This window comes from Rosa rugosa, chromosome 7, assembly GCF_958449725.1.
Source record: "Rosa rugosa chromosome 7, drRosRugo1.1, whole genome shotgun sequence".
NCBI classification, from domain to species: Eukaryota; Viridiplantae; Streptophyta; class Magnoliopsida; order Rosales; family Rosaceae; genus Rosa; species Rosa rugosa.
In genome coordinates, this window is record NC_084826.1 from 3973905 (window position 1) to 3997093 (window position 23189).

The 23189-nt window shown below is 40.1% G+C and overlaps 3 protein-coding genes and 1 pseudogene across 3 annotated transcripts; 2 read left to right on the forward strand and 2 right to left on the reverse strand.

Moving 5' to 3' along the window:
* Positions 1 to 4094: 4094 nt before the first annotated feature.
* LOC133722677 (allene oxide cyclase, chloroplastic-like) lies at positions 4095 to 5333 on the reverse strand (annotated as a pseudogene).
* Positions 5334 to 5336: 3 nt separating this feature from the next.
* Positions 5337 to 6254, reverse strand: LOC133722678 (uncharacterized). The gene has a single exon (XM_062149549.1). The coding sequence runs from the start codon at positions 6252 to 6254 to the stop codon at positions 5337 to 5339; it is 918 nt and encodes a 305-aa protein (XP_062005533.1).
* A 720-nt stretch (positions 6255 to 6974) lies between these two features.
* Positions 6975 to 7871, forward strand: LOC133722679 (protein DMP10-like). Its single transcript, XM_062149550.1, has one exon. The coding sequence runs from the start codon at positions 6975 to 6977 to the stop codon at positions 7869 to 7871; it is 897 nt and encodes a 298-aa protein (XP_062005534.1).
* A 5034-nt stretch (positions 7872 to 12905) lies between these two features.
* On the forward strand, positions 12906 to 13622 carry LOC133722680 (protein DMP10-like). Its single transcript, XM_062149551.1, has one exon. It carries the CDS (start codon positions 12906 to 12908, stop codon positions 13620 to 13622), a length of 717 nt encoding a protein of 238 aa, XP_062005535.1.
* Positions 13623 to 23189: the final 9567 nt, after the last annotated feature.

Genomic DNA, 23189 nt, shown 5'->3' on the forward strand with positions numbered 1-23189 from the left:
TACAAATCACGTGTCATTGATATGTTTCTTATGTCATATGAACTATGCCTTATTTGATTTGTTTCTGTCCCTCACGCTATTCCTCTACAGAGGCACATCCCGCCCTGTTCACCAGACCCTGGCCTGTGCAGCCAATCTAGCTAACCTCCTCCCTACCGGCACTGTCTTTGCATTTCAAACCATAACTCCGATTTTCTCCAAAAATGGATGTTGCCAACAACTTTCCAATAAGTTCCTTACTTCATCTGTCATAATAACATGTGCTATCCTCTGTTTCTTATCTTCTTTTACTGACAGCTTCATAGACAATGGTGGAAAACGCTATTATGGAATCGCCACTTTCAAAGGCATGTACATCTTTAACTACAATAACATGGAGGAGGATATGAATAAGTACTTGGAAAAGTATAGAATAACGTTCATAGATTTTGTTCATGCCTTCATCTCACTAATGTTCTTCCTGATCTTTGCTCTTACCAACTCCAACGTACAAAGTTGTTTCTTTTCTGGAGGAGGAATAAATATCAGTGAACTCGCAATGAACTTGCCACTAGGTGCAGGGCTTTTATCAACCTTGTTGTTCACCATCTTCCCAACTACTCGAAGAGGAATCGGATACGCAGACATGGTGCCCAGTCTGCCCACCCAAAGCACTATCAATGATATATAATCATCGATCTCTACGGGCACTTCTATTTTACTAAGATATCAAAATCGTGTACCTAATAGTGCAGAATCAGGGTTACTCTTGTTTATCCATCGCTGTATTGCTATCTAAAGCACAAGGAATAAAGGTGAAGATACTAGATAACAACCCTGGATAAAATACAATAAAGTAGATGTGCTAAACTCAGTCGACAAAAACAGTAGAAGAGACCCAATTCCACTAAACTAACCCACTAAACATCCACAGAAGCACATATCATAATCCCACTACACAAAATGAACTGCTAAATTTGATTCCAGTGTTCGCCCATTCGTGTTCGTTCCATCTCCTAAACAACACTATTTTCACCATAATCACACTAACACATTACCAAAATTTCAGAGACTCATCTATGCATCATATAAATCCCATTTCAAAATTTTGACATTTAACCACATACCAATTATTCAAAGCTCACTTGTTGTGCACCTTCTTCTTCTTCTTCTTGGATTTACAGGCCTTCCTACCACAATCTTCACAAGGAGGAGATTGCTTCCAATCCCATGCATTCTTTGCCACTTTAATCAATATTTGAGCTATATGCAATTATGCATCACTCCCAATAATGCCAATATCCCAAATCCTCCCGTCACTATTTTCAGAATCTACAAAACAATACATTATTCCTTTTATTACATCAAGAATCGGAAATTTGTGAAATTACATGAAGAAGAAGAAGAACTCTATAATTACCAGGATGCGATTCTGAGCCTCGGGACGATCAAAACGCGTATTCTCTATGACTGCGGTTCCATCGATTACGATTTCCTTTGTGGCCTCGATGCTTGTGCTCAGTTCTTCTAGCTAGAATTAGAAACGCAGAGAGAGATCAAAAACCTTAAACCCCAGTTATGCTACACGACTGAGTTTGGATGTATATGGGAATGGAATTGGGCTCTTTAAAGTCCCACAAATTTTGGGTTTTGTGAAGAGAGAGCCCAGATGGCCCTCTTAGTAACCTTCCTAAGAACAAGAATAAATTTGATTTTTCACATTTGACTGCGAGTTCTAATTGCTACATTAGTATCATTTCCTGGTATACTTTCTACTGTTTAAGACATCTAGATTAGTATACTGTATATGTGGGAAAAATACGAACAAAAACGAGAATCGAACAAGCCTAGCCTGTTTGATCGGATCTTATTTTGCTCCCAAGAAGATGAACGAGTAGTGTGAAACCCGATCGCTCCCACACGGTTGACACACACTACAGATAATTTTATAGTTAAACCCAATCATGCTGTAAAAGTTTATATAAACCATGTATTTGCATTTGATTTCTTGTTTAGGCAAGTCTAGTATCATATGTCATTACAGTTTGTTTCCTCCTCTGTTTCTTATATTTAATTCCTTTACTGCATGACAGCTTCATATATAGCCAATAACATTATAACAGTGATAATAAACTCAATTATGGAACCACTGCAAGTGACCTAGTGGTTCTTGCCTAGTTGGGTGTGCTCCCCAACCTAGGTTCGAACCCCGAAGCTGTCAAAGTGGCCAGGCACTGTGATGCAATGCACAGTTGGAGCATTTCACATGCGCCGAAGGGGTTTATCTTGGGCCTAGGAAGCCTTTGGGTTCCCCTTGACAAAGTAAAAAAAAAAAAAAAAACTCAATTATGGAATCTTCAAAGTCGAATGCATGGATGCATTTTATCTTATAGCTATAATGACATTGAGGATCGAGGACAGGGATAAGACGTAATAGAAGTAGAAAATATATTCCATTGATTTTGTTCATGCCTTTATGTCACTACTATTAGAGTATTAGTCTGTTCTTGATTTTTGTATCGAGCAACTCCAACGTGCAAAGTTGCTTCTTTTCCTGAGTGGGAATAAATAACAGTGATCTAACTCTAATTTTATTCTTTATCTTTCAATTCACGGAATTTTATTTATTTTTATTATTTTTTAGGAGAAAAGGAATTACAACAAGAAACTCCTTGGACAACCAAGGTCAATTCACGGAATTGCATAGCACACATTATGAAGAAATCAAGATTATGCATGGTAATGAATGATAAGGTTATCATTTCCAACAATTATTACAATTTAATTTATTGATTCTAACCTTTCGGCTGTGTTTGTTTCACAGATTTTGGGCATTGGGAAAGGAATGTCATTCATTTTCTGTGTTTGGGAGTGACAATGGAAGGGAAAATGCTTCTCAATGGAAAGGAAAAAGAGGTGGAAAATGATTCCCCCCAACCCACCCCGGATCCGGCCACTTTCCCAATGGAAAGGAAAATGATTCATTTCCTTTCCACAAACCAAACAGAGCCGAACATTCATTCTAGAAGTCTTCTCTAAATCCAATATGTCTATGTATGTCATCAATTTTCAACTATCGACATATATGGAAGTATATTTTTGACCTTTTTTAACAAAGTATCACATATCAAGTGAACAGTTGAACACAACTCATATTTCTACTTAAAAAGTAACCATTCGTCCATATGGTTAATGTTTGAGCCCAAAAGTAATTTTGGCAATATCCTTTAGTGAATCTAGCACAGCGGGCCGATACTTGCGGCCCAAAAATAAGCCTACTAGGGTTTGAGTTACAGCTTCGCCCATTCCGGAATCCATGAGGAAAACGAAACCTTATTGGAGTCAGGTAGCAGAGATTGATTAGGAAACTTCAATCAATAATCCTTCTACAACAAGGAGCAGTCGAAACCCTAGGTATATATACCAGGTTTCAAGGACGAATTAGGGATCTCTCTCAAATCAATCAATCCTAGCGATTACAAAGCCTCCCAGGAGCAAGCCTTCAACCTCGTTGAAACCCGGTGACCGTGCGCCAGTCCTAGTCTCTCCGAGAGCCGACTGTCAGCATCACCAGACCAACCCGGCGACCGTACTTCCAGTCCCAGTCTCCCAGCGAGCCGACTGCGAGCGCAACTGCCACCGTTACTACCAGCGAAGCAAGGGTAACGCCCTCGCAACCCAGCGAAGCTAAAGTCACGCTTTAGCGCAACCCGTGCTTTCTCCAAACTTCCCAGTGATTGCTCTGCTTAGTCTGCAATACTAAGTATCGATTCGGTGAACGCAAGAGACCACAACCAAAGTCCTTATCCGTAAGGCAAAAGTCCTTTTCCGAAAGGCTAGAGAAGAACCTTGTGACGAGGTTGGTGCTCTCCTCGTCCACAGCGCTTGAAGAAGAAGTCAGGTCAATGGACTACCCCAACGACTACACCCCGCGGTGCTGGCACGCCTGCGCAATCACTCGCTCAAAAGAGACAGTTTGCAAGCAAACTGGTTTTGGAGCCAAACAGTTAAAATTAGTTTATTCATTCAAAGCCAATCACTAAAGGTTACTCCCAAAAGTAAACTCAGAAAAGAAACCTAATTAAACGCACGTATGAATGTATGATGTACATCTCTTAATCTGTGAAATTTGCAATGGTGGCATTTGACACCAAAGCCTTAGCACCAGAACTTGGCTCAACAGGAGGGCTATGCTCCACAGGTTTTCCAAGAATCAAGTTCTTCAGGCAATTCCTTAACAGTTAACACTCATAAAACAAAAAATGTGTAAAAGATTTTGAAAGGGTACGAAATCTGCTGTAACTTAATTAACCTGACCATGCATGCACACCCTCGAAAATCCCAGATCCACCTTTCACAGATAAATAAGTATCCTCATAAGTCAAATACGGTCCTTGCACAGAAATGTGATCATAGTCGCCAAAGTAGCTAGAAGCTGTTGATCAGTACATGGCTTCATATCGACCGCCATATTTTCGGGTTTGAATTGGATCAGGATGACTATTCCGGCCGTTATTCCAATGGGCTTGTGCAAATCCCGTGTACAATTTCTTAGTGAAGGGAACGAGATCGCCGAGGGTATGAAAATCTTTTCGACTCAGTCTTGGGTAGGCAGGACTTCCACGGTCACGTTCATTAAACTCGTACACATGGAGCTGTTGAACTTGAGAAGTGACTACTCCTGTTTCAGGCTCAGATGTGTTCGCTTGGCTTTTGCAGGTGAGCGATTTTCTCTGCACTGAAAAGTGGTTGAAATTTGTGGAGAGAAATAGGGTTTGGGGAATGAAGGGTGAGAATGGTGCACTGGTACGTGAAGGAATGGATTATGGATTGCCTAAATGATTGGCAAGGTTCAAAGGGGATGAGGAGGGTCATCATGATTCTCAAATAAGAGATTGTTAAACAAGCCATTTGATCGAAGAACATTTGTTGTTTTTCTTGACGTCCATTTTTTTTTTTTTTAAAGGGGTTTGGAACCCAGCCTAGCTGAGAGGCTCAGCCCCACGCCCGGTTCCATTTATTGAAGTAATACTTTGCAACGGGGGGGACATAAAACCTGAACCCCGTGCTACATTAGAAAGATTACAAACATCCTCATAGAGAACATCCCGAATAATAACAGGAGTTTCATCTAACCATACATCAGAAATGTAATTAAAACTAGCAAGGTGCGCTAACCTGTTGGCTACACCGTTTGCTTCACAGAAGATGTGACTAACCTGAATTGAGTGAAAAGATGTCAAATATGACTTACAATCATCGATAATACGCCCAATTTCAGATCTATCTTCCACATCACGCTGTAGAGCAGTAACAACAAGGGAGCAATCGCTCTCAACATCAATAACGGTCATGTCCTAATGGATCGCCAATAAGAGCCCAGCCCTACATGCTTCAGCCTCCATATGTAAAGCAGATGAAGCATGTGGGAAATACCGAGCCAGAGCTGCCAAGCACATACCATTTTCATCACGTATCACAACTCCCACTCCACCATCACCGTAATCAGCCCGGTAACTCCCATCCACATTCACTTTCAGACGCCCACTAGGAGGGTTCTGCCATTTGGTCTTTTCCCTTCTACCTTTCGCATTTCTATGCACATGAAATTGCTGATATTCCTCAAGAAATTTACTAGCCCACTGTGCCGCATTAGAGGCACAGAAGAAACTCTCGTTCCACAAGACATTATTTCTTTCAGACCATATGACCCAGAGTGCCATGAAAAAAGCACAACGTTGATTACCATCCAATTTTTCAATGACGTTCAACACCCAATCCTCCACACATGAAGCAGCCACATTCTTGGCCAAAAGGCCCAATTTGGTACACACCCAAAAGCATGTAGTAACATCACAATCTCTGAACAGGTGTAATCCATCTTCTAATGCATGATTACAGAAAAGACAATTACTATCAAGAAGACTAACCTTATGGGAGAGAGCTCTTCTTGTAGGTAAAATGCCTCTGAGTAGTCTCCAAATAAACACACGCACTTTGGGTGGGATGTTGGCCCCCCAAATTATCTTCCAGTAAGTGGCATTAATTCCATAAGACCCATTTGAGCTAGAAGCCCGGTCAGATCTACCATCATCAAGGCGGGCCACATGGTATCCACTTCTCACTCCATAGTTTCCTCTCTTGTCATAGTGCCACACAAAGCTGTCATCTGCTCCTCTAAGGCTTAGAGGGATACTTGCAATTATGCCAACTTCCATTGGTGTAAATAAAGCTTCCAAAAGTGGAATATTCCACTCATAATCGTTCTCCACCATTAAGTCACATACTCTCAATTCTTCATAGCCCAACGCTGGAGAGGAAAATGGTTTGAAATGTATAGGTAGTGGTACCCACGGATCCCGCCATGCGAAATATGAGCTCCATATGAAGGGAAGAAAGATTTTTGTTTATATAAGTAAAGATTAATGGTTAGTAGTTTCATATGAAGATGAAAGGATGGAGATTAATTAATATTGACTAATGGTACGTATTTCCAAATTACAGGAATATTAATTATCAAATTCAAAGTCTGCAGTCTGCACAACAAGTTTGATAGAAGTGGCACTTCAATTAAATTTTGTTGGGCTTTTACTAAAGTGACACTTCAATTAAATTTTGTACAAAAACAACGCTCACACGTAAAGAATATTACAAAAGTTCTATTTTCATGAATTTAGAACTTTCGCATTCCATATCAGCAATTTTTTTCTTTTCTTTTTTTGGTTAGAGGAATTTTTGTGCTGAAAATATTAGGTTGCCTGGTTAGATTAATTAATGTCCCCAACCTCTACGTCACAGTATTTTATAATCAGTACATGCATGCTAATAACGCACCCATATATTCCCTCCCAATTATCCCTATATATGATATGAGGTTTAGCCTAAAATAATATCACGCATATATAACCTCTTTATCTATTCCCATTGTCTTCCCTCAAAACTCATCAGTGAATACAGGAAGCGCAAAGCCACACAACGTTCCCATATCCCCATATATGGCTGAACCGTTTGTTCAACACATAAACTCATCGTCATCAACACCAGTAGCAAACTCTGCGGCGGCCGCCTCATTATTCCGTTCAATGGCAGATCAACAGATTGTGTTACAAATTGGACAACTATCAAGTTCAACACCACCACCACCACCTGATGATGAACAAAGGAAATCAGCACACCATGGTACCTTAAACCTCAGGGTAACTGAGCCGATTTTGCTACACATAAACTCATTAACACCACTTCTCAATAACCAACCAATTAGTACTCAATCAAGACCAACACCACCACCACCAAAAGACCAAGTAACCTCTAATCCAACGACTGATATTGCACAATCTTTGAAAGGCACAAAGCACCAAAAGGCACTTAGCAAGATGGGAAGCCTGGCAAACCTGTTACCCACAGGCACTGTTCTTGCATTCCAAGCCATCACGCCTTCCCTTTCCTACAACGGTAGATGCCACATCTTCAACAAGTACCTTGTGGCATTCGTCATGCTAGCTTGTTCTCTCGTTTGCTTCGTCTCTTCCTTCACCGACAGCCTGGAATATGAGCAGAAAGTGTACTATGGCATTGCAACATTCAACGGGCTTTCAGTTTTCAACTATGAACGCCGTGAGGTTGAAGAAAAAGCTCTTGAGGATAAGCTGAAGTCGCTGAAGATTATACCCAGGGACTATCTTCATGCGTTTCTCTCGGTTTTTGTGTTCTTGATATTTGCTTGTAGCAGCTTAGAGGTGCAGACCTGCTACTTTCCGGCTGGAATAAGAGATCAGTTGGAGTATTCGATGGTGATATATTTGCCGTTGGTCGTTGGATTGCTGTCAAGTTTCTTGTTCACTCATTTCCCTACTAACCGTAGAGGGATTGGCTACACATGCACCAGAACATGAAGTACATAGGACTGACCCACATGTAAGTGTGTACGTATATTATAGTACTAAGTACTGCCTTCATTGGTTTGAGCCTTTGAGGGTTAGAGACTCGCGAGTTGCGACTGATAAAAGATTTCCCTACCCATTATTTGATAATAAGCTGCAAATAGAGGAAGGAAAATGAATGTCCTCTTGAGTTTGCTTTTCCCATCCAGAAAATCGGATCGAAATGATCCGATTTGAGTGAAAAGAAAAGGTCCAAAAAATCATATTGTATCAATATCCAACTTATTAGTGTGCATTTACATGAGAAAATAAGGAATGCTAGCTAGGGTTTGTTAGGAATGAAAAGGGCAGTATTGTAATTTGCTATTGTTGCCTATAAATGGGTTGTTTTCTTTCTGTATAGAATTAACTCGGCAGAATGTTGTCTTAAATTCATCTCCGCTTTCTTCTTCGTTTTTTTTTCTTCTTCTTGTTTCTTTCAATAAACCATGAATGTTATCAGGGTTGAGCAATCCAGCTTGAATTAAATGATGCTGCATTATTGATGTGTAAACTTTTTGGTAAGCTTGCCTAAGGTGTAGCTTATGAAAAAAGTTGTCATATATTGTTCTTATTCTTGCAATAAAATGGAAAGTCAATCAGAATAAGATGGATGTACTCATACTTATATTAATTTTCCTTACACGTACAAAATTAATTAAGCAGAGATTTTCTGAAATCTTAATTGGAACGTTGGAAGCATCTTATGCTTTAAAATGAGCATCTAACATTCATGTCGCGTATAACAAATCAACAGACAAAAGATAAGACTAATTCCAACACAATTTCCCTTTTGTTGTTCTCAATTACCATCTATGATCTGAAGCTCAAATGTAGAAAGTGAAACTAATAAAGACAGTTATTTTTCTTTCTTTATGCAATAAAAATTAGACGGGTATGGTTCGGTTAGTTTTTGCATGTTTTCATCGAAAAGTCATTTCTAGGGGGTTATTGTTCCTCGATCTGTTACCAAGAATGAGAAACACAAGGAAATAATTACCACCCACTAATTCCGAAAGAGTTGCCATATATATTCAGTTGAAAACCAAAATAGAGTTGCCATGCAAAAAGAAGCATTTTGATTAAGGTCTTTGACCCAAAGCACCAAAGTAAGTCAAAATTATCCCACTTACGTACCCCAGCAACAAATTTTTATTCCCACTAACCCAATTTAATATAAAAAGACAATTTTACCCTCAGCCAAATTAAACAATTACATCATGTCTCTCTCATTCCTCCGATCCACACAAACTCTCTCTCTCTCTCTCTCTCTCTCTCTCTCTGTACATACAGATCACGGGTCCCCGCGATAAAGTGTTTCCATTTCACAAACGGCGAGAGGCGCGACGACGACGAGACCGAGCCCAGCGTTGTTTCTCGAGCGTCGTCCAAGGTCTTGTGAGCACAGTCCCTCAACGTGGCCTCCAACAGCTACGACAACACCAACTACAATTGTCGATCCAAGTTCGACTCCGACTCCCGCGACATGTCGGACTCGGCAGCTTTCTACGCCTTGCTGAGTCAGCTCCAGACCAATGATCTGAGGGTGTTCGCCTTCTCGAGCTCAAATCGGCGAGCCACGGGTTTAGTTTGGCCTTGCTGATCGACGAGGGAGGGTTTGCAGGTGAACAGACTTGCAGCCTTCCACTTTCAATCGTCGCAATTGCAGCACCAACTCAAACGTCATCAAACCTTCGAAGCTCCATGCGCTAGTACGGGAGTTCGGGTCTGGGCTTTGCTCTGGGTCAAGGCTCCTAATGGCGTCGTTCTGGCTTCTTTTTTTCTTTTTGGTGAAATGGGCCGGGGCAGAAGGCCTATAAGGAAAGAAAAAAGAAAAAAAAAATATTTTATTGTCTCCTAATAAAAAATTTATTGTGGGGGCGGGGGGGGGGGGGGGGGGGGGCAATAAAAAAAATTTCAACTTTTATTGCCCCCCAATAAAAGTTTTAAATTGATGTGATCTACTTTTTTTTTTTCTTTAATCAAAGTTTTATTTCTCTAATTTTAGAGAGATTATTTCATATTCCGGTGACCTAAAGGTTTTATTGGGGGCAATAAAGGTTTATTAGGAGAGATAATAAACCTTTCCGGCGACCTATTAGATCTCTGACGACCTTTTTGAGGACCTCCGACGAGGTTCATAAACTTTTATTACCCTCAATCAGCAGCGATCACCTGGTCAGCAGCTGACCAGGTGATCGGGATTGTACCCTCAATAAATGTTTATTGGGGGGGGGGGCAATAAATGTTTATTAGAAGGAAAATAAACCTCTCCGGTGACCTATGAGATCTTTGACGACCTCTTTGAGGACTTCTGGTGAGGTTTTGAGAAGTCTAGTGGCCGGCGATAGGTGACGGAATTCTGACAACCGATGACGAGACTCCGGCGAAATCTCCTATGGTTTCTCTCTCTTCTATTCTCTCTCTCTCTCTCTCTCTCTCTCTATGTAACAAAGAGTTGAGGGTAAAATAGCCTCAAAAATCAAAAAATAAAAAAAAACTTAAATTGGGTGTTAGGAAATACTTTATTAGAGTTTTTATATGTAAGTGGGGAAAAAAATAAGTTGGTGGTGTAAGGGGGAAAAAAATCCATAGAATTAGGGTAAATGGTCAAAAACCCTTTTTGATTATTACTACGTTAGGATTATTTTACCTAATAATTACCTTTAAAATGCAATAAGAAGGCATGGCATATTAGTATTTTTAATTTGGTATTGGAAAACTTGATATAGAAGTCCATGTAAAACTGTACGTAATTGAAAACCAAGTTAGTAAATTAAGATATAGTCAATAGCTGAAAACCGTTTTTCTCTTTTCTTTTATCGGTCTTTCTTCTTAGTTTTTATTCATTTTCTTGATTATTTTGTGCAATATTGACTTTCACTTTAAGGATATATATTACTTTGCCGATAAAGCAATTGTATTCAACGGACGTGATGAGCAAGTTAGGGTTAAAGCATCTAAGATTACTCTTGGAAGATCAAGGTTCTAAAAAACGCTATAGGCGCTAGTCGGGCGGTGACCCGGGGACTAGCGCCTAGAGGCCTAGGCGGTTTTTATTTTTTTAATTTTTAAATTATTTTATGACCTATAATAATATAAATAAAAATATTTAAAGTCTGAAAATTAATTATAAATATAAAAATAGTCAAAATATAGAATAAATTAGGGTTTATGGCCGCCTAGTCCCCGCCTAGTAGCCCAGTGCCTAAGGGCAACGCCTAGGCCAAAATCCGATCGGTTCCTTACTACCTAGGCGCCTAGGCAGCCGCCCCAGGCCGTTTTTTAGAACATTGTGGAAGATAAGTTGCAGGATAATAAATCTTGTCTTACAAGGGTTCTATAATTTCTAATTCTTCTTGGTTGAGACTTTGAATTAATTAGTAATTAATTAGATGTTAGAAACTTAAAAGAAGTCATTATTTCAAACTCATGTATATGTACTGTACGAATAATTTGGTTTCATGCTGAATTTTCTTTGTGACTTTTGTGCTCTCCTGATTTTGATTAATTAATTACACAGTTGGTGACGGAAATGTAATCGGAGAGGGTTCCACTTCTAAGTGCGTGTTGTTTTCTTTGCCGATCCATGCCATCTTTCTTCTCCTTCGATCACTTCGATGTTAAAAAGGCTTATTTTCCCTGAAACTAAAAAGCAAAACAATAAGATATTAAGATTATTTGTGAGGAAGATTGCGTTCAATAGACTAGTGGATGTTCATCGATCACCAAGGTAACAAAGACTAGTTGAAGGGAAATGTTAATCATGTCGTTGGATCCGGCATACCTAGCTAGTAGCTACTACTCTCTCCTACCCATATCTCTCAATTTCTATCCCTATCTTTGGCCTGAATAAAATGATCGACCTCATGTACAGTAAAATGTCATTAAGCCGCCTAGGTAGACCATAATTTTTTCTAGTTCGATCCTATTGCAATACATGAAAATCCCTATAAATCGGAGATTCCATGCCTAGTTTCAATTCCAGTACCCAATGACTAATACGTTCAACGCAAACCCTAATCTCTCTAGCTAGCTTCTTCTTCCCCATTACTTTCCTCATAATGTAAGGCTAAAGCAATTGTAATTACTATTCATTATGAGCAAGTTAGGGTTAATTAGAGCATCTAAATTTACCCTTGAAAGATAAGTAACAAGCAAGGTCCTGCTTATAATTTGTAATGTGTATTACAAGGATTCTGCGAATTATGTATGTATTCAACTTTTTCCTGGTTGAGATCGACTCAAAAACTCCACGAATTTTCTGCTTTCTAGAAGATGTTAGAAATTAACTGTATTTAAAACTCCCTAGCTACTGAAAAATTCCAATCAATGAGCTTCAATTCAAACATTGCTTTAGATAATTCTACTCAAACTCGTCACTCATGTATTTGTTTTCACGACTTCTGCTCTGTATTTTCCTTTTTATTAATTAGCTAGTTGAGGTGTAAAATGTAGTAGAGGGTTTAAATTCTAATTGCGTGTTTTTGACAATTCAATTGTCAAATACACAACGGTCAATTAGGATAAGACGAGCATATTTATAGCCCCATGCCCCCCAAAAATCATATTGCCTTATTGTTCACTTAACTGGAGTTGAAAAAGGCTTATTTGTGAGGAAGGTCGCGTTTAGATCCATAGACTAGTAGGTGAAGGTTCTTCACCAACCAAGAAAGACTGGAGAAATGTTCAAAGAGCAGGGGAACGTTCAGGGACTAGTGGAAGGAAAATCTTAATTATCTTGGACTACCCATGCATTTCTCCATCACTCCAGCTCTCTCTCTCTCTCTCCCTTTTGTCAGATAGCTCTTAATTCATCGAGCTTTGTATAGGTTATGATGTCATTATGCCGCCTAAGTAGACCTTTATAATATGTTGGAAGTCCTGATGCAATACATAAAAAATCCCTATAAATCAAAGAATGCTTCCGTTCAATTCCAGTACCCAACAACGTATGTAAAGTTGTAAAACCCTAATCTCTCTAGCAAGCTTCTTCTTTCCCATGCCATGACTACTGCAACACAAGCCGAAAACGTATCAGCCACCCAAAAGACCATAGCCAGTGCAGCCAATCTTGCTAACCTCCTACCTACCGGCACCCTTCTCGCATTTGAGACCCTCATTCCTAGTTTCTCCAACAACGGAGCATGCCATCGGGCCAACAAGGGCCTTTCCTCATCCATCATTCTAATTTGTGCTCTCATCTGCTTCTTCTCCTCCTTTACTGATAGCTTCATTGATAGTACCGATGGAAAATTCTATTATGGGATCGCCACTAGCACAGGTATACGCATCTTAAATCCTAGAACAAAAAAGATCACTTATGAGGAAAGAAAGCGCTTGGAAAAGTATAAAATCACGGGTAGAGATTATTTCCATGCCTTTTTGGCACTAACTGTGTTCTTGGTCTTTGCTCTTACCGACCTCAATGTGAAAAATTGTTTCTTTCCTGATGCGGGAGATGATCTCAATCAAATCATTATCAACTTGCCACTAGGAGCTGGGATTTTCGCATCCTTCTTATTCACTATTTTTCCAACTACTCGAAGAGGGATAGGATACACGCAGCCCCGGCCGAATAAGGAGGAAAAAGACGGGAACCAGACCTCGGCCATCACGACCGCTTCCAAGGGGTCGGAGGCGGAAATGGTGGGTGTGGTCGTAGAAGGAGCAGTTCAGTCTGAGGCTCAGGTCTCCGCGACAGCCTCAACCCCACCGCGATAGATTAGTTTCTCAGTTGAATTATGATACAAGTTTTTATATTCAAATTTGGATTATGTTCCTAATCCTAATTAAGTATATAATTTATTACTTAGCTTTTCTCTATTTTCTTTAGTAAAATTATTTGACTTCTTTATAAAGCGAGATTATACATTACTCACTCCTACAATGTGTGACAGAGAAAACTTTAAGCATGTTAAGTAAGTTAGGGTTGAAGAAACTAAGATTATTCTTGAAATATAATCAAGGGTTAAATACTGTTTACTCCCTGAACTTTCAGGGAAAAAACAGTTCAGTCCCTCTCTTTTTAATTTCACACGTTTACTCCCTGTACTCCAAAATTTCGGACCAATAGGTCCTTGCCGTTACCCTCCGTCCAAAAATCTCGTTAAAGTGCTGACGTGGCAGTTTTTCAGCGATAAAATGTCTATTATACCCTTAGTTCATCTTTTTAAAAAAAAAAATTTATTCTCTCTTTTATTTTATTTTTTTTGATTTTTTTTTTCTTCTATTTATCTCTTCTCCCCTCCATCCTCGTGCCACTGCCACCGCCACCTCCACGGTCTCCACCACCATCACTACCCACGTTGCACCGCCACCCTTTCACCGCCACTATCACCCACACTTCATTTCTCTCTTTCTACCAAAACCCATATATAAACTCTCATAATCACAAACAATTTCCACAAAATCACAAACAATTTCCCAAAATCCAAAACCGAATTGGATCAGCCCCTAAATCCAAACCTGTCCACTCCTTCACCGGCAAGGTCAAGGACTACGGCACCAGCCTCAAGCCAACACGACTAAGAAAAGGCAACAACAGCTTCCTTTCTCCTTCTTCCAACCCAACACGACTAAGAAATTCCAATTCCTAAACCTCAATTTTCCCTCAAAATTAACCCAATGCAGCGAAAGCCCAATTCATTTCAGGGATGAGGCTGTGAATTGGGATCAGTCAATTTGGTGGGGTTGAGTCGATTTGGTGGAGTCAGGTGAGCCTCAAACAATCAAACTCATCTCTCGATTCAAACCCAGAAGCTCACCTTAAATTCCGTCGCCGACCTTGGCATACCTCTGTAGGAAGAGAAATGATTTCGTCGCCACTCCGCCTTCGTCACCGTCGGAATCGGAGGCAGCGTCGGAGCTGCGGGAATCGATGTGATCGACGAAGGTGTTGAAGTTGGCGGGTCGGGTTGGTTTGGTGGCTCTGGGTCGCTAGGTAGGTGAGGGGTCTCGGCTTTAAGGCGTCGACGACCGAGGAGAGAAGGAGGAAGAGAGAAGGAAGAGGGAGGAAGAGATTCTGGCGCAGCAGCATGGTGACAAGTGATGGAGGAAGAGAGAGAGGAAGAAGAGAAGGAAGAGGGTAAAATCAGAAAGCTTTAAGCTCCGATGTCGACCCTTAAAAAAAAAAAAGAATAAATGGAAAAAAGCAAAAACAAAAAAAAGAGAGAAAAGAATTAATTAATTAATTAAAAAAATAAAGTGAGGGTATAATAGTTATTATATCGCCGAAAAACTGCCACGTTAGCATTTTAACGAGATTTTTGGACGGAAGGTAACGGCAACGACCTATTGGTCCGAATTTTGGAGTACAGGGAGTAAACGTGTGAAATTAAAAAGGGAGGGACTGAACTGTTTTTTCCCTGAAAGTTCAGGGAGGAAACAATATTTAACCCATACAACAACCAAATGTTCGCTGGAGCCTCTCTTCTAATGAATTGTAATATTGTGTTACATGTAATGAGTACGCACGTATTATAAGGACTCTGCAAATTATATATAATCTTAAAGTTTATATCTTACGTACATAAGATGTTAAAGATTTCATTGAAAATAATCCTGAAAAGTACAATACTAATAATACTAAATACAAATCATATTAAGCTAAAGAGACGCATGCATTATATAACAAAAGGTGCATGATATTGTCTTACCCGGAATTGGCTATGGTTGTCTTACCCGGAATTGTCCCAATCCTAGCTATCTAGTTGGTTAGTGTTTGTCCGATGAATTTGATCACTTTGTATCGGTAATTATATATGGGTTAACAAATAAAATATCGGAAAATTATTCTACGTGCATATGCACCGCTGGTCAACCACCGCCAAAAAATGTGAAACCAGTGGCGTTGTCTTCATCTCTATCTTGCCTATGACTTTTATAACTGTGCTAGAAATTCTGATCATGGTGAAGAAAAAAAGATAAGCCTTAAGCTAAAGAAAAGAGAAAGAAGGCGATCGATGTACTGTTACTGATTTTTCTCTAGGTAGTTTTTAAAATAGGTAATCAACTGTCGTGAAATTTTAATTAAAACTCGCAAGCGCACGAATCGTCATTAGTATAGTATGCAAGTACGAGGTCGTTCCAACTGAGGATTGATAATCAATTTAAATCCTAACTCAAAAACTTGTTGTGAGATTTTAATTAAAACTCGCAAGCGCACGAATCGTCGTTAGTATAGTGAGCAAGTACGAGGTCGTTCCAACTGAGGATTGATAATCAATTTAAATCCTAACGTAATTAATCCAAACACAAAAACACATAAACAATCAAACTAAAGAAGATATTGATTTTTGGGTTTTCGAATAAAGAAATAATGTGAAAATTAAAGAAAGAAGCAAACAAACAAATAATGATAAAACCTAGGGTTTCAGAATCGACCACTAACAATCCTATTTATGTTTCAATGCAATTAATAGATTCTTTTGCTTCTCTAGATGATAATTCCCGTATCTAAGTCCTTCTCAGGTACTCTAGCTAGACCATAGTTTTCCTTAAGTGTATGATTCTCTCCAGGTACGACAGAGGTCGTATATCCTAACATGCAGTTTATCCTTCTCAGGTATAAATTTAACATGCAAGACTCATTATGTTTTAGAAAACAAGGGAATCAAGCAAACCATTAGTCTTTCTCAAGTAATAATGTAATTTACCACACTAACTATGCAATTTATCCTTCTCAGATATAAATTTAACATGCAAGACTCATTACGCTTTAGAAAACAAGGGAATCAAGCAAACCATTAGTCTTTCTCAAGTAATAATGTAATTTACCACACTTAATCACAAGAAGCTAATCAAATTATATTGCATCTCTGCTTCAAATTTGTCTTCCAATTACTATATGCAAAGTCCTAAGGTGATCAATCAAAGAACTTAAACATAAAGCATCAATTCAAATAGTGATTAAGCATTCATCATAAAGAAATTATAAATCCATCAATAAAACATCAAAGTACATAAACAATCATGATATAGCATCATCATAACCCTAGAAAAAGTTTAACAAAAGATAACTAAGTAAAACATAGGAAAAACATAAAAAGAATGGAAGGGGAAAAGAAGGGGAAAGATGGATGAGTCGTCTCCGCTCCATAGGCATCTACATTGTGCTCCCGAGACTCCCTTCTCATGTAAATTCGTGCTCCCTTATAAAGGGAAGATTTCTGCTCATCTTTGGCTTCATGTTTCCTTGTAAAACTTGGGTTTAGATTCCTTTCTTGATTTGGAATGAGAAAACTTGAAATATCTCTTGTAGAAGTAGGAATACATGTGCTCTTTGAATCCTCATCTGAATTAACTTCCTTGAAACATTAGGATTGGCCATCTTGTGCAGCGAAACTTGAGTTCTCCACAAATGGTTGTAAATTCCCGAGCAGATTTCCTGTCTGACCTATCTTCACTCAAATAATCATAACTTTCTCCAGAAGTATCGAAATCGAGATCTGTAAAATTCTACAGAAAGTAGACATCCGTAGCTTTCCATGAATATAAGGCTCATTATCTGATTCGATCTGAGTGACTCCCAGTAATTCGGTGAAGTTGGATGTTCTGCACAGGTAGATTCTGGGACTTGGAATTGTACATTGCCTTTCAATCCTACTTAGCTCATTTTAGCTTCTTTTTTTCTCTGAGGCAAACCTACAAAAACACTATAACAACATAAATGACTCGAAATAAGGAGGACTAAGCATAAATACTAAGATTAAGAGGCAAAGAAATATAGGAAAATATAAGCACATGATCACCAACGTACATACAGTAATGGATAATTCTCTGTATTTATACTGACTTGATTATTACCAATTTGATCTTTGACCAACTATATTGACTCAAACAGGAGTCCAGTCCAAATATAAATGGGGAAAGGAAGAATTTACCTCGAAAGTGGGAGAAAACATAATTGGAAACTCTTCGGAACTGCAAGGAAGTGGGGGAACACAACTCAAGGCACAATGACCCGGTCACGTCACCTATATAAACTCTTCGTGAAGCAGAATTGCTCGTCCATTTAGGAGTGCACTTTTATCCGTGCTTTTATGTTTGTGTTGATAAGGTACAATGACCCTATACTCTATTTATATCCGATATATTTGATCACTACTTTATGTTAGTAAATATGGATTAATGAGTAAAATTTGGTACCTTGAATACATTCCGAAACCAATTATGCAAAGATTGGAAAAAAAAAAAAAAAAAGTGGATTTACGTTAATCCAATCCAAATAAAATGACGGTCCTAATTTTAGGTAAAGTTTGAAGTAAAAATTTAAAGTAGTACATCATACTTTTTTTTTTTTTTTTTTGAGAATATAGTAGTACATCATACGTGCGTTATATGTAATAAGTGTTTGGGAATGAGTAATGCTGGCAATGGCATTGGCCTCCCATGCCTTCAGAAGCTAGACTCCACGGGATTGGTAAGTTGTTCAACCATCTCCTTTCAAACAAAATGTGTAAACGATACGGATTTTTTGACTTGTGTGCAGGAGTTTTTGCACTTGGAAAGTGAGTAGTACTGTTTCAGAGTCTGACGGGTTGAACCAGTGATTTTCTTGGCACGGAAAATTAAGTGGTCGAGATTTTTAGAGAGAAATTAATGGAGTTTGGGATTGAAGGGTGATCATAGTGCATCGTAAAGGAACGGGATGGCCGGCCTGACTGCCTGATTGGTTTGGCAAGTTTCACTGTTTCAGGGAGGGGATAACGATCGAGGTCATGATTCTCAAAGAAGAGGTCAAGCAAGGCTTAGATCATTCCTTTTCTCTAGACATCTAGTATGATCTCTTTTTTTTTTTTTTTGGCCATCAGATGAAGAAGGGTTGTGGGGGTAGTCAACGATTTTGGCCTACCATTGTGACGGTTCACCTTCTCCATAAGTACGTGGGTAATGATGATCATAAATGCGGCGTTAACTACCGTTGTTAATACCACAATGAAGGAGGCTATTAAAGGCGGTCATAATAGCGTGGCATGATGGCGTTATTTAATAACGCGGAGTGATGGCGTTATTTAATAACGCGGTTGGCATTATGGCGTTATTAAATAACAAGAAGTGATGACGTTATTTAATAACGCGGTTGGCATTATGGCATAACGAGGAGTGACGACGTTATTTAATAACGCAGTTGGCGTTATGACGTTATTAAATAACGCGGAGGGATGGCGTTATTGAATAACGCGGAGTGATGGCGTTATTAAATAACGTGGAATTATGGCGATAATAAGCACAGTTATCAAAACGATATTAAACGCCACTTATGGTTCAAGCTCTCCCTCACCTATAAATAGGGGGCATACTGACCAGGTAAGATTTTCATTCCAACTTGTTTTACTCCAAAATACTAAGAAACGTACTGACTTAGGCATCGGAGGGTTTTCTGCAGGTACCCCCCTCCTCGAGCCGATGGTCAAACTCCAGATCAACGCTCGAAGGAAGCTTCTAGATCATTCCCGGTCAGCTCTCGCTCCAGTCCGCATTCATTGGTGAGTCAAAATCCTCTACGGAATTTTTCGTCACCAACAAGTGGCGCCGTCTGTGGGAAGCACTTTTCCCTAAAAAGTGATGGCGGGAGCTGTGCCTGGTGGAATCCCCTTTCTGTCGCTAAGGACTGGGAGCGACGAAGTCCAAGCCCCTGACCAGCCCCTGAACGAGCCTCTCCCAAATTTGGTCGGCGATCTCAACTTGCCTCCAGTTGGCGAGGCACAAACGCTGAGACAATAACTTGAGCAACTCCTGAGGGAAAAGCAGGATCGAGAAGCTCGTCGACAGAGAAGGCTCGAAAGGATCCTCCAGCTCGACAGCGACTCTTCGAATGAAGAGCTCAGCGATGCCCACCATAACCACAGGATAACCAACACGATAGCCGGTGGCGCAGGCGAAACCTTGGTTGAGAGATTGAGCGGCGGCACGCTGAACAATAATGTTAGAATCGAGGCAGGACGACATAAGCGACCACGCAATGAAGAGTGGCGAGAGAAAATGGAGAAGATGATCGAACAGTGCAAGCGCACTGGCCCCCGAGATCTGGCGGCCGAGATCGCGAGGGACGTCGGAAAATCCCCATTCACTGACGACATCTTAAATGCGACAAAGCCCCGACAGTTCACAACCCCTGTTTTCCAAAAATATGATGGGACCACCGACCCCGTAGACCACATCAAATGATACAAACAACAGATGTCCATCGAGACAACGGATGAGAAGCTGATGTGTAAGCTCTTCCCATCAAGTCTCACGGGACCAGCCTCGGCTTAGTTCCAGGATCTCCAGCCTCAGTCAATCCCGGATTTCGACACTTTGAGCAGGACCTTCATCTCCCAATATTTATGCAGTCGCAAACAAAAGAAGGACATGGCGACCTTATTCAACACCAAGTAAAAAGTAGGAGAGAAAATCGAGTATTTCTTCAAGAGATTCAAGGCAGAGATGATGCACATCAATTGTGACCCTCAATGCGCGGCAATCGCCATCCGCGAAGGACTCTTCCCAGGTACACCCCTATATGAAAATCTATTGCGCGACCTGCCAAGAGACATGGATGATATTATTATAAGGGTCGAGGGTGAAATCCGGGTCGCGGGGGCAAAAACCAGGTAACATAGACTGATGTTCTTTCTTAATTTTAATAATCATTTGTTTGATTTTCACTTCCTTTTGTATTCGAAATGTATTTGTGGCCAGTGGCCAAAATAAATAAAATATTATTTGCTTAACTCGTGTGATTTAATGGTAAACCTTGCCCGCCGAACAAACGGGGATAGCTATAACCGAATCTCATTGCATAATAAATATATGAGGTCGGTGGCCGGAATGTAAACGCAAGGCCGGTGGCCGAAATAATACAGCCGGTGGCCGAAATGTAGGTGTAAGGCCGGTGGCTGAAATAATGCATGAGGCCGGTGGCCAAAGTGTATGTGTGAGGCCAATGGCCAAAAGGAATGTATGAGGCCGGTGGCCAAAATGTATGTGTGAGGCCGGTGGCCAAAATGTATGTGTGAGGCCGGGGGCCAAAAGGAATGTATGAGGCCGGTGGCCAAAATAAATAATATTTTGTTTATTAGACTTGAAGGAAAATGGGGGCAACTCTGTGTCCCATACAAAAACTAATTCTTCATCTTGAGGGCAATCCATGAATTCATCATATACGGTTTGATTTCGAACTTTTGTTGCTCTGAATAAATTTGTGTTTTTCATTGTTATTGAACTTCTCTTAAGTCTTAAGCATCAGTTCTTGGTAAGAACGACATTGATATATAGGCGACGGACTGTTACTCTTCCTATGCTTTTGAGTACGTAGCAAAGAAAAACACAAGGGCAATATGAGGAGTAAAAGGACTACCGATGAAGGAAAAGCAAGCCCTCGATTAGCTTTCAGTGAAGAAAAGATGTCTTCGATGAGGAGGGCCCTCATCGAAGGAAAAACACCATCAATGAGGAAGGCCGATCTCTCGACAAGAAAAGCTCGCAATGAAGGAAAAACATCGCCAATGAGGAGCTCTAGACGAAGGAAAAGCATTGTCGACGAGGAAAGCCTGTGACGGAGGAAAATATCCTTGACGAGGAAAGCCCGTCTTCAACAGGGAAAACTCAAGACAAAAAGAAAAAACATCGTCAACGAGAAGAAGCTCTCGACGACAAAAAGGGCTCTTGGTAAGGAAAGCTCTTAGCGAAGAACAATGCTCTCGATGAGAAAAAAATCTCTTTGCAAGGAAAAAGGCTCTCGACGAGGGAAAAAGCTATCGCTGAGGAGGTGAACTCTAAAGGATACGTAAATTCGAAAAGCATTAAGCGTCACCTCGTCGAGGTGTCAAATCTTGTCGAGGTTCAAGGTGATGGTGATAGCTGCATCAAGGCTAGGAGGAGTAGGAGATCATACGGCTTTGAAAGAGGGAACCTCAGAGTTAGGCTCGAGTCGGGGCTGGGGCCAGATTTTAGAAATTTCCTCTTAGGATGAGTGTCCAAAGAGAAAATTTGGGGGGCGTTAACTACCGTTGTTAATACCACAATGAAGGAGGCTATTAAAAGCGGTCATAATAGTGTGGCATGATGGCGTTATTTAATAACGTGGAGTGATGGCGTTATTAAATAACGAGGGGTGATGGGGTTATTTAATAACGCGGTTGGCATTATGGCATAACGAGGAGTGACGACGTTATTTAATAACGCAGTTGGCGTTATGACGTTATTAAATAACGCGGAGGGATGGCGTTATTGAATAACGCGGAGTGATGGCGTTATTAAATAACGTGGAATTATGGCGATAATAAGCACAGTTATCAAAACGATATTAAACGCCACTTATGGTGCAAGCTCTCCCTCACCTATAAATAGGGGGCATACTGACCAGGTAAGATTTTCATTCCAACTTGTTTTACTCCAAAATACTAAGAAACGTACTGACTTAGGCATCAGAGGGTTTTCTGCATGTACCCCCTTCCTCGAGCCGACGGTCAAACTCCAGATCAACGCTCGAAGGAAGCTTCTAGATCATTCCCGGTCAGCTCTCGCTCCAGTCCGCATTCATTGGTGAGTCAAAATCCTCTACGGAATTTTTCATCACCAACAAGGGTTTACAGTAGAACTGTAGAAATGAAGAAGGGGACCCAAAGGCCATTAATATTAAGTTCCTACTTGACAGTGCCAGCTAACATAAGCATTTGCCAAGCCATTCCATACAAACCTACGTCATATGATCACGTCAAATTTGAAAGGCTTGATTGGCCTGGACCCAAAACAAAATGACAATAATCCACGAAAATTATTTGTTAGGTGGTTCAGTCGGATCCAGCTCCTCTGCAGTGCAGAGGGTGTGCAGTTATGTAAATTTACTAAAATCTGGAGCTTTCAAGTGATCTAATGGCTAAAACATAGTCACATCAGCTCACATCATTTTCGGGTCTTTTTCTTCTCAACTTTCATAACGCTGCCGTTAACTGCTTGAAGACGAAAAACAAAAACATCCGAAAGAACGAAGAACTGAGATTTTCTTCTGACGCAGTTGCAGTAGAGAACAAAGAACACAAATGCTAATGATCACCCCCGAACCGTTTCATGAAATAAGACCTAATATAAAATTATAAATTATGGCAACCGCCTTAATTCTCATGCCATTTCAAAACAGTTGTTGGTCATTACCATCTTCATTTTCCCAAATCCACGAACAATGATCGAAGTTCTAAATATTCATAATATGGGTAACAGACTAACATCAGCTTTAAACTAATAAGCTTCAGGTATATTTCAATGTCAAACCCCTCTAATACCGTTAGAGAGTTTTCATCTCAA

Coding starts and splice junctions, on each gene's coding strand:
- LOC133722678 (XM_062149549.1), bottom strand. CDS start 6,254: ATGGTGGAGAACGATTATGAGTGGAATATTCCACTTTTGGAAGCTTTA.
- LOC133722679 (XM_062149550.1), top strand. CDS start 6,975: ATGGCTGAACCGTTTGTTCAACACATAAACTCATCGTCATCAACACCA.
- LOC133722680 (XM_062149551.1), top strand. CDS start 12,906: ATGACTACTGCAACACAAGCCGAAAACGTATCAGCCACCCAAAAGACC.